Below are 13,692 nucleotides of genomic sequence, written 5' to 3'. Positions count from 1 at the left end.
TCCGGGGGTAACCTCAGGGTCTGTCTCTTTAGCATCCTGCCCTGTTTCTCTGAAGCCAGAGAACTACAGAAGTCACTTAGCTCTTTGTGAAGAGTATGTCCTGCGAAGAGGACAGCAAGAAGCTGGACTTGGGCTACAAATATTTGGCTTTCTGACACATAAGGCTTAGCACCCAAAAAGTGTAGTGATTTCAGACCACTCCCATCTAATTCCACGTCTCATCAAGCCAGATGTAGCAAGAGGTCAAGTATGCAGAAAAATCCTTCAACAGTCAGATCATTAAAGGGTATTGGCATCTAGAAATACGGCACTTCAGAGCTGGAAGGGACCTTGGAAATCATACCGTCCAAGCCCCTTTTAATCGATTGCTCATGGTCATAGAAGCAGTGTGTGTCAGAGTAAGGACTAGAAACCTGGAGGCCAAGTAATCCTCTCTCTTTATTGTAGTGTTTTCTGAAACTTTCTCTGTCTCTGATGGTGGCAGCAGTGAAGACCTGTGAGTATAATGTCAACTGCTCAGCATGTGCCATGTAAACCTACCTCCTTCAGCCCTGCCTCCTATTGCCAGGCAGCAGGCGGCTACGGTGAAGCCTGCTCAGGCAAGGCCAGGAGAGCTCCCTTCCGTGCATCCCCAGGGACTCTGTACCAAGGTGCAGTACCTAGAAAGCCGGCTAACGGGAAGCAGAGCAGCTCCCTGGGGCCTGCTGAACTGATGAAGATGTAGCAGCAACAGTCAAAACAACAACAGAAACCACCCACGCCTGAACTCCCTCGTCCTGCTGTCAGAAGCACCCCCCTAAGCAGAAGCAGGACTCCAGAACTCTTGAGCAGCACCCCTGCCTGCTGTGCCGGCTCCTAACGGGGCACCGCTTCCAGGCCTCCCAACCTCGGCCTGGCTAAAGCAGTGCCCACCGCTCTCCACATCACCACCCTCAACCCTCAGGCCACGCTGGGATGACCTTTGCACCCGGCCAACCCCAAGCGGAGGGAGCTTACCTGTCAGCGTCTCCGAGGCCCAGGGAGGTATTTCTTTGCAGGGTCTCCCGCACCACAGCCATCCCATCTGGGAGCCGGTTCAGGCGGCGGGTGTAGAGGCCAAGTCCACCATCGGTCATGTACCTTTAAAAGGAGAAGAGCACGATGCACATGTGTGGCCGAAAGCAAGTCGCATGCAGTCTTGTCGTTCACAGCCAGACGCCCCGCGTGGCCATTACGTGCTCTGAGAGGTAGGAACGGAGGCTTTCCCGAGGCTCTGTCACTGATCACAGCCCAGGGGTAGCTCAGTCGCTGATTCAACCCAAAGAATCACCAGCTTGCTAGCAAAAATAGAACTCGGCTTAATTAACCCAAACTCACAGGAATCTATGAAGCAGAAGGGAACTAGTGAATAAAATTAACTGTCAGATGTACTCATGACATTCTTTTTAATGTCAGCCAGTACACGAGCAGGTGTCTCACCTAAGCAATGTGAATGGAACTGACAAGTCATTAGAAAATCATAGGGAAAAATATTACAGAACAGTGGAGGGAGTAGGCAAGCTTTTAAGAGAGGTGGAAAGAAAATACAGAGGATAGAAGAGCCACCTTCGTTATCACGCACAAGTAGCTTCTCCAGCCCTGGGTTTTTCCATCTACACTACGGAAATATCACAGTCTTTCCACATCACAAGGTGCACAAGAGAATCAGTGAGACTAGGAATATGAAAGTGCTCTGCAATTTGTATAAGACCCTATAGAAGGAAGACATGATTCGGGCTGTCATCATCTTCAAGTACCCACAACGGTGAATTTCACCTTCAATACTCATGTCTTTAAGGGGGTTGTCAGAAAACTCCCTGAGTAACACTAATTTACTCTTTTTCAGATCTCTTGGTGACGCCACAAAGCGATTTTCCGATGTAATCAGTTTTGTCCAGGGGAGGAGAAACTTCTGGAACTCTCAGGATAGATGGCTGACTGTCCACCAACCAGAGTGGTTTCTGAGAGCTTAGCCACCAGCAGGAGGTAGTTCAGGCTCAAAGCAGCTTCATCTCATCTACCATGGCTCCTTCAAAATACCCCATAAAGGAGACCACTCGTGTCCTTACTCCCATCTTCAGAGAACAGGAAGGCAAAGCAAAACTGGGGCAGGGAACTCGGATACCTCTCTTCCCCCATGGGCCCCAACAGAGAGACCTGTCAGGTATCTGAAAATGCAAGTGTCTTACATTTCAAGTCACGAACATGGAGTAAGAAGACCAGTGAGTGGTTATTTTCCTGCAACAGTCAGCTGAGCTACATCAAGGAATGTTTCACTGCATCTGGTATTTGAGCTTTAGAATCTACAGCGTAGATCCTGAGGGTTCCCAATCCTTGAGTTTCCTTGACTTCTTTGGGACCTTCTTGGGGTATACTCTTAAGAAAATGGAATTATAAGATGCTGTGGGAAAAAAAAACCAAACTCAAACAGATAAAGAATCGGGGCTGGTCTCATGGCCGAGTGGTTAAGGTTGTGCGCTCAGCTTTGGCGGCCCAGGGTTTCACCAGTTCAGATCCTGGGTGTGGACATGGCACCGCTCATCAGGCCATGCTAAGGCGGCATCCCACACAGCACAACCAGAGGCACCCACAAGTGGAATACGCAACTATGTATGGGGGGTTTTGGGGAGAAGAAGAAGAAAGAAAGAAAGAAAAGAAGATTGGCAACAGATGTTAGCTCAGGTACCAATCTTAAAAAAAAAAAAAGATGAAGAAACTAATGCTTCCATCCAGCAAATGAAAAAAAAGTCACTCATAATGTTATCTTATTATCTTAACCACAATTTCATTTGGCCAGTTTTAGTCTATTCTTTCCTCCAATAACATATTTCTATTTTAATGTATTATGTAACATTTTGCTATTTTTTTATGTATTACAAAATACATGCAATTTTGTACCCCAATTTTTATTTCACATTCAAAGCATTTTTACTGATTAAAAAAAGATGCTGTGGCGGTCGCCCAGAACCAGTAAGTTCAAGTTAGTGGCAGAGAAGGAAGCTCTCGCTGGAGCCATCTTGGGTGAGAAGGAGCTTTCATATTGGTCAGACGAACGTCCCCTTAGGGCAGCTTCCAGGAGACCATTCTGAACTGAACTTCTCTGAGGTCCCCCACCCCCTAGTTATGACATTAATGATCACAGATGGATGCACAGCCAAGTAATGGGAAGTCTGCTGGAGTCAGTCAGACCAACTGTTTGAGGCTGTGCCAAGAAAACAGCAGAACAGACTGAATGTTTCACTCAACCACATCATTTTAAAAACAAAAAAGCACTCTGTGAATATACTAAAAACCACTGAATTTTACACTTTAAAATGGTGGATTTCATGGTATATGAATAGTATTTCAACTAAAAAAACCAGAAAAACAAATACAGTGATTACAGCTATAGTTATTATTTGCATAATTACTTTTTAATGCTCGTCTCCCATTCTTTACAGTAAGCTCCTTGAAGGCGAGGACTATTCTTATTTTGTTCAAATCTATATCCCATGTGCCTAACACATACTAAGTGCTTGTTAAATATTGTTTTTGTTCCGTGAACGAAGCCAAAGACACAGTCATAGGGTGGAGTTTAGCAAAAACTTTTTGGGATGACAATAGAAATTACAAGTTTTCCTTCCTCTTAAGCATCAGCAGACTTGACATCTAAGACCCGTGGCAAGGCAAATTAAACCATCTGCCAACCCACCACCCATTCATCCATCCTCCCATCCAACAGATGTAGTGAGCCAGGGTCCAGCGGTGGGCTACACGTGTGCATCCTACAACTAGCACAAGGAGAAAAAAATCACCTACACCAAATGCAGTAACTTTGCCAGACTTTGCTGGAGTTTCTAGATCAAATGTCCTTTCAAGGAGAATTCAGTGGAAACTCTTCAAAACACAATCTGTTCCACTATTAAGCAAGGCAGTTAATTTTGATTTGGCAAAGTCTGCCCAGTCATATAGATAAACAGAAATTTTTCAACTGGGGAGATCTTGTCAAAGGACAAACAAACTAATTTTAGCATTCATTTCCCTGCTGGATTTTTATTGCTGGTGAAACAACACACACAGTTGGGCAATTACACACACCCAGGCATGTAGACGAGGCCCACACATACACAGCCCTGGCTTTCTGTGAAGGCCGGCGAGCAGAGCCTGATAAGCATGTCAGAGATGGAATGCTGACATGGGCTGCAGCCCACAGCCTGGTGACCCCCATGCGGAATGTGGTTTTGTCGAAAAATGACAACCAATAAAGGTGAGAGGGCCCTGGAGAGATGGATTGAATGTGCTAACATGGCTTGTCGACTGCTGCTGGGAATTCTGATTCTGTTTAGGCAGAGGGGAAGGGCAATGATAAATCAGGGTGCTCTGCCTTCTCAAACGCACCAGGAACTGACAGCCAGGGATGGAATGCAACTTATCTGACAATGATCCAGTTTCTTTGCAGATCTATTTCATTTACTCTGTGTGTGTGTGTGTGTGTGTGTGAGAGAGAGAGAGAGGGAGGGAGGGAGTAGGGATGAGTGGTTAGGAAAACGGGGAATTTCCATCTTCTTTCAGAGATTTGTAAACATGTATTCAATCATATATTTTTTATAATATTCTTCAAAACAAATTCTGTTGAATGTCATCTTTATGGGAGAGAGAACAGCACTGGAGAGAGCTGTCACTAGAACCAGCCTCACACTCAAAACTCTAATTCAAAATATTTATTTCTAAGTCATTATCTACCAATTACAATAGTCTGCTTTACAAAAAGCTCCATATATATTTTAATAACTCTTCTAGTCTCAATGAAAAACATACATTTTTTTGTTCAACCCAAATTTGTATATGAATTGGCTACTGAATACATTAATACAGACTGCCTTAATCAAGTTAATCCCTTAGAAAGCACAATTTACAGAGGAAGCAGTCACTGGTGTGCTGATCTCAAACACCAGCCCTTGACCAGAGGGTTAAAAGGCTTGCGTTCTCAAAGCGCCAAGATCCGGAGGCTCTGGGAGGCAGGCACTGATGGCTGAGCCCCATTTTTGGGAGCGGTATCAGAGGCTCATGCTGGATGGAGATGCGGTGACCTGCCTGAAGTCGCAAGGAAAGGAACCAGCTGATCGAGGGACTGAATCCCTGAGCACCGGGGCCACACTTTCCTTGTCTTTGGGGCAATAAATAATTAGTGCTGGAGCCTAATGAGGTGCTGGTGACATCCTAATGTTTGCTTGGTGGGGTCCTGAGTAAGCTGCCAAACAACTGAACAATGTGCACATTATCCTCCCAAGTTCTGCACTGACAGGTGGAGGAGGCTCCACCTCCACCTCCACCTTCCGCAGCTTCCCCAGAGCCCCTGGAGGGAGAGAGTGGGAGCCTTTGCTAAAGAAACAGGGGGTCTGTGAGGTGTTTTTCTTTCTTTTCAAGACTGGGGCCCTGGAGTGGCCCACGAGCAGCAGGGTTAGGAACACAGCTCTGTTGTCAGAGAGACCTGGGTTCAAAGTCTCCTCTGCCCCTTGCCAGCTGAGGGACCCTGTCTGTGTCATTATTAATACCTCATGGTTTCTGATGCTAGCTGGGCACTGTACCAAGGCTGTCACATAAGTCATGATGTTTCCTCTTCAAAAGGATCTTATCAAGTATATTACTATCTTTTTCAGATGAGGAAAATGAAACTGAGGTCAAGACCACAATGCAGGTAGGATGGTTCAAATCCCAGCTTTGTCACTTTTTAGTGTAGTTTCCTTTGAGTCTCAGTTTCCTCACCTGCAAGACAGGTGACCCTCCAGATTAACCTCACATGTCTGTGCTGGGTTAAATGAGACTGTGCGGACAAAGCCCAGGGCTGGTACACCTGGGGCACGTAATTTATCAGCTGCTGTTACTATCAGCAGCAGTGCCGGCCCGTATCACAGAGCAGTGACTCTGCATTTCCTTCTTCCATTTCCTTTCCACAAATATCACACACCAGGCCCTGTGCCAGGCTGCAGTTACAGAGATGAAAAGACCTCGTCCCTGCCCTGGCAGAGCTTAACATCTAAAAGGGACACAGACATCGAACAGATGACTCCACAAAAACACGAAGAGCAGTATTACAGATGGATGTATGACAGGCTCTGAGCACACAGGGGAAGGAGTCACAGAGGAGGGCTATTTAACCTGGCTCTTGAGGGGTGCATAGGAGTCTGCCAGTGAAAGGAGGAGGATCCATCCAGGCACATGGATAATGTGTACAAAAGCAGAGAGAAATGAGAGGAGGGTAAGTTACAAGAAGGGTAAGTAGTTCACTGTTGCTGGAGCATCAGTACAAAGACAGGAGCTGGACTGCACGGGGCCTGGGGCACAGTCAGGAAGGGCTTGCATGCCCGGTAGGGTTGACACACTTGTCTATAAGCCAGGGGAGCGACGGCAGTACCAAGCGAATGAGTAATGGGCTCTGGGTTCTGTTTCAAAGAGAACGCTGACTTGTCAATACTTCTGTCACTCAATACTCCATTTGTGGTAAGCACCTTCTCACTGATATTTCCTTCTATAGATTTTTCAGGACGCACCATTTGTCTGAATCCAATCTGAGTCATCCCAGACCTTCAGGGAATGACCAGACTTGTAGGGTAGACCTCACCATGCCTCCAGCCAAGAGAGGCCTGTGAGGGCAATATGCCTATTACAAGGAACTTTCTCAACAAAATAGGTACAGCCTATGTAACTGACACCAGCTGTGAAAAAGCTCTGGCATCTAATAGGACCTGTTCGAACAAATACGCCGGATTCTGAGTCCAACATTTAGTCAATGGAGTTCTTCTCCTTCTTTAACTGTAATGAGGCAACGATGTGGAACAAGAGAAACTGGCTTTGTGAGTCACCTTCTGAAGGAGGAAGCCTGGCTCCTCATTCTCAGATTCACAGTTCAACATGGCTGTATAAGTAACACAAACTGACTTTCAACTAAACTCAAAAGAAACCATCTTCTGTCAAGAACTGGGGGAGGCGAGAGGTGACAGGAAGTGAAAGTCGTATGTACTGACCTGACCCAGTTAGGTGCATTTCTAATAGAGCACCAACATAAACAAACAAACAAACAAAAACCCTCAAAAGCAAGACATGAAAGCAGTACAAACAGAAAAAAAAAAAAATTCAAGTCTAGGCGATTCCTCTTCTTCAAAGACATCTCAACCTGTCTATAGTTTTTGGACACACTTTTGGTTTAAATGTGAACACAGCAAAGAAAAATGGAATAAAAGGATTATATACATAAAAACATTCCTTGCCAATATCAATATAAAACTATGAACATGTATGTCAACACATGCTCTGTTAAAAACAATGACGTGGGCTGATGAAAAGCTCTTGGAGTTGTGAGTTTCACTAACGTGTGTCTCTCAAGAACTTATGTTCTCCCAGTGCTCGTCTACCCCATGACACAGGGCATGACATTTGATCTCCAGTTTATTAGGATGTAAACTGAATTTCTGGTCAAACCTGTAAAGGATCCCCATAGTTGAGGGCCTCTTAGAAGTCAGATGAATAAACGTCACTCTGGGTCACAGAAGGACAAACCCACAGGCTAGTCTAACAACGCTGCCTGAATCCTTTTGAAGAAAGGCGATCTTAATGAGAGAAAACAAGCCCCTGCATTTGACTTAAGAAGAAATCTGAAATGGGAAAATGTGTTTGGAAAAAACAGGATTTAATTTTTCAGTGCTAATTATAAAACTGCAGCCCTAAAATTTAGGCAAACACTTAAAATTTTACTAAGGAAACACTTGGAAACCACTTTTCCCTCAGAGTTTTTAGGCACAAAAGCTGAGGCAAATATGGTCTGTTTCATTTACCACCCCACCCCCACCTGCACGTCCAGTGACAAGTGCAGGGACGTATCAGAGTGGTCTCATTCCCTAACTCACAGCAGATCCTTAATATTTTAAAATTAAATAAAGGTGAGTTCCAAACAAAGAACACGGGCTGCTGCTTCTCCCTGGTGGGTCAGCCCAAATAGACCCATAGTGAGACAAAACCAACAGCAGCCTTTGGAGAGAAAGACTAAGGTGAGAATGTCTTTCTGAGTTAGGTTTCCCCGTAATAAAAGGAGTTTAAGTGTAGATAACCCGGACTAGACAACACAAATAATCAGGAAACATTTCTTTGGTTTTCATGTCTTTTGGGGAACTCCTCCAATGACTCTGCTTGCAGAGGGGAGATGTGACCCAGAGAACCCCACCAGGCTCCTACCTTCTGCTGGACACAGGGCAGGGGCAGCTCTCAGCACCGTTGCCCGCCATGGACTAGGACCACCGGTTCCTCAGGACATCGCCAAGCTGGCATCTTGCTCTTTTGAGGAGGACGTGGGAGTTCAATTTTCATCTCTAGCAAAGTCTTCCCTTATTTCCCTCAGGAGCAGCCACCTGAGGCCGCACCATGAGCCGCCTTGGCTCAGAGCACAGAGCACGACCATGACAAACAGACATCAATGCAGGAAAGTTGCTTCAATGGCCATGAGTCACCAACCGCTCCAGGGGTACCAGCCTTTTCCCTGGCCGTTCTGCATTTCACCGAGTCCTGGCTGTGAAGCGAGCCAAAAGCCTGGGAAAACCCGGCTTGGTTCTCTGATTCTGGTGTGGCAGGAAGTCAAGGCTGCTGCAGAAGTGAAGCGGGCTCAGGTCTGGAGCCTCCTCTGGCTAGCCTAGTCACCAGAGACGCCTCCCTGGGGAGCACTACAAAGACGTTGCTAAGCTAGTCAGACAAGAGCTCAGCTCCAGCAGGCCATGGGGACAGAGGCAGCAGCAGGAAAAGGCAGGCCTGAGTAAAGGAGAAGTCAAAGGGTCCCAGGGGCCCCCTTTAAGCCTCCCTGGGGGAAACTGGTGCCACAGACTCCATTTCCTAAAGCTAGGTGCTGCAAAGCTGCTTGAAGAGAACAGACGGCACACCGCGGGGTCACTGCAACAAAACTCGGCACATGCCTCGCCTACTACCTGCCACTCAAAATATGGGCGATGGACTAGCAGCTTCAGCATCATCACCTGGCAACTTTCAGAACTACGTTACCCCAGACCTCCTGGATCAGCCTCTGAGGCTCAGCAAGGTCCCCAGGAGGCTCTAGCGCACATTAAAGAAAGGGAAGCACTGGTCTCGGGCAGCGGTCTGTGCCGAGGGGGACATAAGATGACCCGTGGGGGTGAAAACTAAAGGGCTTCTGTTTATATTTCTTATGATGTCCCTTTTGATTCCCAAGTTTTGTGGAGGTTTTATAGTGTACAACAATATTTCAGTAACGTGGCATACTTATATTTAAAACACAAATACAACGTCTAATGGAGGACTAAGTTGTTTTTTACACAACCAAAACCAGTTTAGAGATGACTGTCTAAATTGGAAATTCTTCTTAGCTTGTGGATCCCTTTGAAAAACAGGCGAAAGCTATGGACCTCATCTCACGTATGTGCAAAATGTGCATCCTGTGTGAGTCGGCTCCCAGGGCCCCCTCGCAGGGCCCATGTGAGCGCCCCATGGCTGAGTCGGGGCAGAGGTGGACCCTGGCTGCGTTGGTCCCTTCATCGTACTCTGGAACAGATTCCACACAGCAGGGCTTCTGCTTGTGTTGCTATACACTGACTCCGAAGCGGCACGTGGCATTGCTGTAGCTCTCATGTCACTCTGAATTTCAAGCATACACACTCCATCTTGCCACTGCTTTGGGTTTGGGCTTGCCCTCACCAAACTCCTAGCAGAGGAGTGGTTGATCCACTGGGAAACTTCCTGCGTGGTGATGAAGCACACTGCCGAGGTCCTTGTGTCTTTTGCAAGATGCAATGTGAATTCTCACAAGTTCAACGAAATTCCGTGTAGCATCGATTTCCAGAGCATTTTGGTTTAGCTTACTTTAGGATCTATATACATATAAATGCCACAAGTATTTTAATTTAAAAAATCCAGAATTTGGCTAACAAAATACACACTTAGTCACACGGAGAGCCAAGGATTATAACAATAGTGGATTATCACTGCTATTGAAATAAATACACAGATGTAAAATTTTCATTATAATCCATAACTACGCTGGTTTCAAACGGGAGCTGGCAAGGCACCCTTCTGAAGAAAGGCCGCACGTTTTGGAAACTTGATAGTCCTCATGTCTGGAATCTGGTCTGGTCTGAATTCTCTTTATTGTGGTTCAACTGTCAGTGTGGTATTGCAGCAACTATTTCTAGCATTAGCAGGAAGCTTTTTGTCCACCTACTGAAAGATGAAACACACTCTAACACACAGGAGACAGTGCTCTAGACAGAGCCCCCTTAAGCTCCTTCTTGGAATGAAACAGATGGTGAGAGAAGATCGACTGATGTCCAGGAATTCTCAAACCTGACTCATCTGGGGAACCTGAGAAAAAAATGCAGATTCCAAGGCACCAGCTTCATAGATGCAGAATGTCATTAGTGGGGCCCAAACCCCTGAATTTTTAAATAGACCCTTTTTTTGAGCATTTTGAGGTTTATGGAGAAATTGCCCAGAAAGTAGAGTTCCCATATACCCCTCTCCCCAGCCACCAGTTTCCCCTTTTATTAACACCTTGCATTACACCTTTGTTACAACTGATGAACCAATATTGATACATTATTATTATTAGATACTACTAATTATTTGATAACTACCATTATTAATTATTATTAATAATATTGTTAATAATGTTGATATATTACCCGGCCCTGGTGGTCTAGTGGTTAAGATGCGGCATACTTACCGCTGCGGCCTGGGCTCATCTCCTGGTCAGGGAACCACACCACCTGTCTGTTGTTTGTCACACTGTGGTGGCTGCATGTTGCTGTGATGCTGAAAGCTATGCCCCCGGTATTTCACATACCAGCAGGGTCACCCATGGTGGACAGGTTTCAGCAGAGCTTCCAGACTAGACAGACTAGGAAGAAGGACCTGGCCACCTCCTTCCAAGAAAATTGGCCATGAAAACCCTACGAATAGTAGCGAAGCACCGTCTGACACAGTGTGGGAAGGTGAGAGGATGGTGCAAAAAGACCAGCAGGGTTCTGCTCTGCAGTACACAGGGGCGCTAGGAGTTGGAATCGACTTGATGGCACTAACAAATTGATACATTATTATTAATCCGAGTCCACAGTTTACATTAGGGTTCACTCTGTGTTGTGTAGCTCTAGGGGTTTTGATAAACTAAGCATAAAGTTATGTATTGTGGGGACCTGAAATTGGCCACCCCAAGATATGTCTCTTTGGCATCAGGATTATTTGAGGCTCATTGCTTTTGATAAACTGGGACAGGCAAGGAGGCTCTGAGGAATGGTACTTGCCCTTTGTTAGGACACATTTACATTTGTAAGGTAAATCTCTATCTGTAAAAGGTGCCTCCCTCTCTGTACCAGGAAGAAGAAAGGTGATGACCTTCTCTCTAAAAACTCTTAATCAATACCAAAGGCAAGGACTTAAATCTGCATTTTATTGTGCTTCTCTGGTAACTTCCTATAACTGACTTCCCTCCCCCTCCCAACGTTGGTGTCTCCTTAAAGATTAAGCATCTTTCTTTGGGCTGGGAACCGATTGCAGCGCTCATCTGTGACCCGCCCCCCCCCCCAGCCCGAGGCAACACACCTGCCACCCTGTGGCACTCACTGAGACAGCAGAACTATCTGCCTCCATCAAGCGCTGTGCTGACAGAGCGGCCTCATGACTGTTGTAAAAGGGACATTTCAATCACATGTGAAACACCCTGTTTGGGGGTATATAACAACTGTGTGCACCCCACTTCTTCGGTGCCCTTTCTTCCTTCGGGAAGAAAGGCCCCGGGCCATGGTTCCTCATAAAGCTTTGTTTAATCTTCTCTTGCTATTCTGTCTCATGTGAATTTAATTCGTTCTCCGGCCAGACAAACCCACATTTGGGGAGAGGAAATGTCCTCCTCCCCTACAGTATCCACCATCAAAGTATCATACAGATACAGTTTTACTGCCCTAAAAATGCCCTGTCCTCCTCCTATTCACCCCTTCCCCCAAACCTGCATTTTTAAAACATGTAAGTAATTTACTTGCAGGGAGAAACGCTGCCTTAAATCCTGAGACCTGGATGGAAGACCAGTGAGCTGGACTGGCTTCACTTTCCCTAAGAGTTAAAGAGGCACCATAACGTGACTACAGTGTAACAGTACTTTAAATTTCAAATCCTCATAATAACTAGTCTTGGCCCCCCATTAAGGGGACAATGTGCACATTAATAGTGCCTGATCCCTGTTCTTAACAAGCCTGAACAGGCTTGATAAGAGTTGTTAGAACGCCAAGCTTCTTCTAAAATATCAGTGAACTCATGGTCTCGGACTTAAAGGCCCACCAGCCTCAGAACAGTCAACCGTGGAAGCCTGGACCGAGAGGGGACATGAGTGGGCAGTGCCAGGGCGCTGAGGGCAATGTGTGGTGGCCCAGCAGGGGCGTCATAACGAGACGCATTTACCTTGGAAAAGCCTTCCACTTTGTCAGGAGAACCCTTCCTCCCAGACACTCCAGATGCTAAGACACACTGCCTATCTCCAGATGCTGCCACCCCTCATTGTGCCTGGGACTTCTGACACGGGTCCCCACGCCCAAACTGCTCCACAAAACAAGCTCACTTTTCACATCAGGTCAGCGGAACGGATGTGTTCAGGATTGCGTGTTCCCTCCCGAAGATGACAAGACCCCACTAGGGGTGGGAACCAGACACCCGGGGTCTCTTTCTCTTCTAGTGTCACACCCTTAGGTAATAACCATGGTCACTATCAAACCGGGGAGAAGCCAGCTGGTGCTCTGGTTTAGGTTTGTGCGAGTCTCCCCTTGTCTTCTCTGGGCTGCAGCTGAGAGAAAGGTCAAGGTGAGCTGAGAACACCTGGAGTGAGAACGGGACGAACTTGTAACTGGGAGACAACCCCTTCCACAGACCTGGGCACAAAGCAGGCCTTGGGAGTGGCACCTGACCTCAGCAAAGATTTCTGGAAGCAGCTGGGCAGTGTGCAGGAAGGGCTGCACCAGAGCCATAGAGGTGGTCCATGTTTTGAGGTGGTGTCGTTCGTTCAATAACCATTTATGCAGCCCCTACCGTGAGGCAGGCACTGGCCTGGGTGCTTGGGGATACAAGACTCGGACTCAGTACTTGACCCTGAGAGGCTTCATGGCCAGGTGGGGGAAACAGACATGTAGATGTCTGCATGGGGCTCAGCAAGGGCCAGGGCAGGAGAGGGCCCAGAAGAGACGGCTTAGAGGAAGGAACCCTCGAGTGGCATCTTGAAGAATGAGAAAGTGTCTGCCAGGCAGCCTTGGGTTGGAGCAAGGAAATTAGACAGTTCAACAACACACATGCGCTACCACAAAGGATCAAAAATGTACAATGAATTCCCTGTGTGGTCTTAGATGCTGAATCTCTCCTAGGTAACATTTCCATGAACAAAATCATTATTCTAGGCACCCATTCTAAGTGGGATTTGATAAATGTATTACCAACACAAAGAAAAACATCTATAGGCCTCTGGCCTTCAAGCACAGGGATTAAGCCAAAATTGGGTGACTGCGGGATGCTCAAATTGCCTGCCACTAAATCCAGCAAGACCAGTAGACATGACAGCCAACACACAGATACCTGACCCTGTTCACATTCCCAGGTGCTCACGTGCACTGGGTCACCTTCACCAATGGGCCCCAGGCAGCCTGGAAC

General features: G+C 46.6%; 1 protein-coding gene across 20 annotated transcripts in view; it reads right to left on the bottom strand.

Annotated features, from left to right (window-relative positions):
* Positions 1-13,692, bottom strand: part of NAV2 (neuron navigator 2) — a 706,640-nt gene that overhangs the window by 119,341 nt on the left and 573,607 nt on the right. For 19 of the 20 annotated variants that reach the window (XR_011541254.1, XM_070624490.1, XM_070624493.1 and 16 more), the window contains one exon: positions 997-1,119. Coding sequence is in view for 19 of the 20 variants with exons in the window: in XM_070624490.1 (XP_070480591.1) it covers positions 997-1,119 (123 nt within the window). In the remaining variant the exon portion in view is untranslated. Of the gene's footprint in view, positions 1-996; positions 1,120-8,226; positions 8,915-13,692 lie in introns of those variants that run through there. The other variant, XM_070624503.1, reaches the window with a different exon arrangement.

Source organism: Equus przewalskii, chromosome 6 (assembly GCF_037783145.1).
Source record: "Equus przewalskii isolate Varuska chromosome 6, EquPr2, whole genome shotgun sequence".
Classification (NCBI taxonomy): Eukaryota; Metazoa; Chordata; class Mammalia; order Perissodactyla; family Equidae; genus Equus; species Equus przewalskii.
Note: the sequence above shows the minus strand (reverse complement) of the source record. Positions and strands in the feature narration are given on the sequence as shown.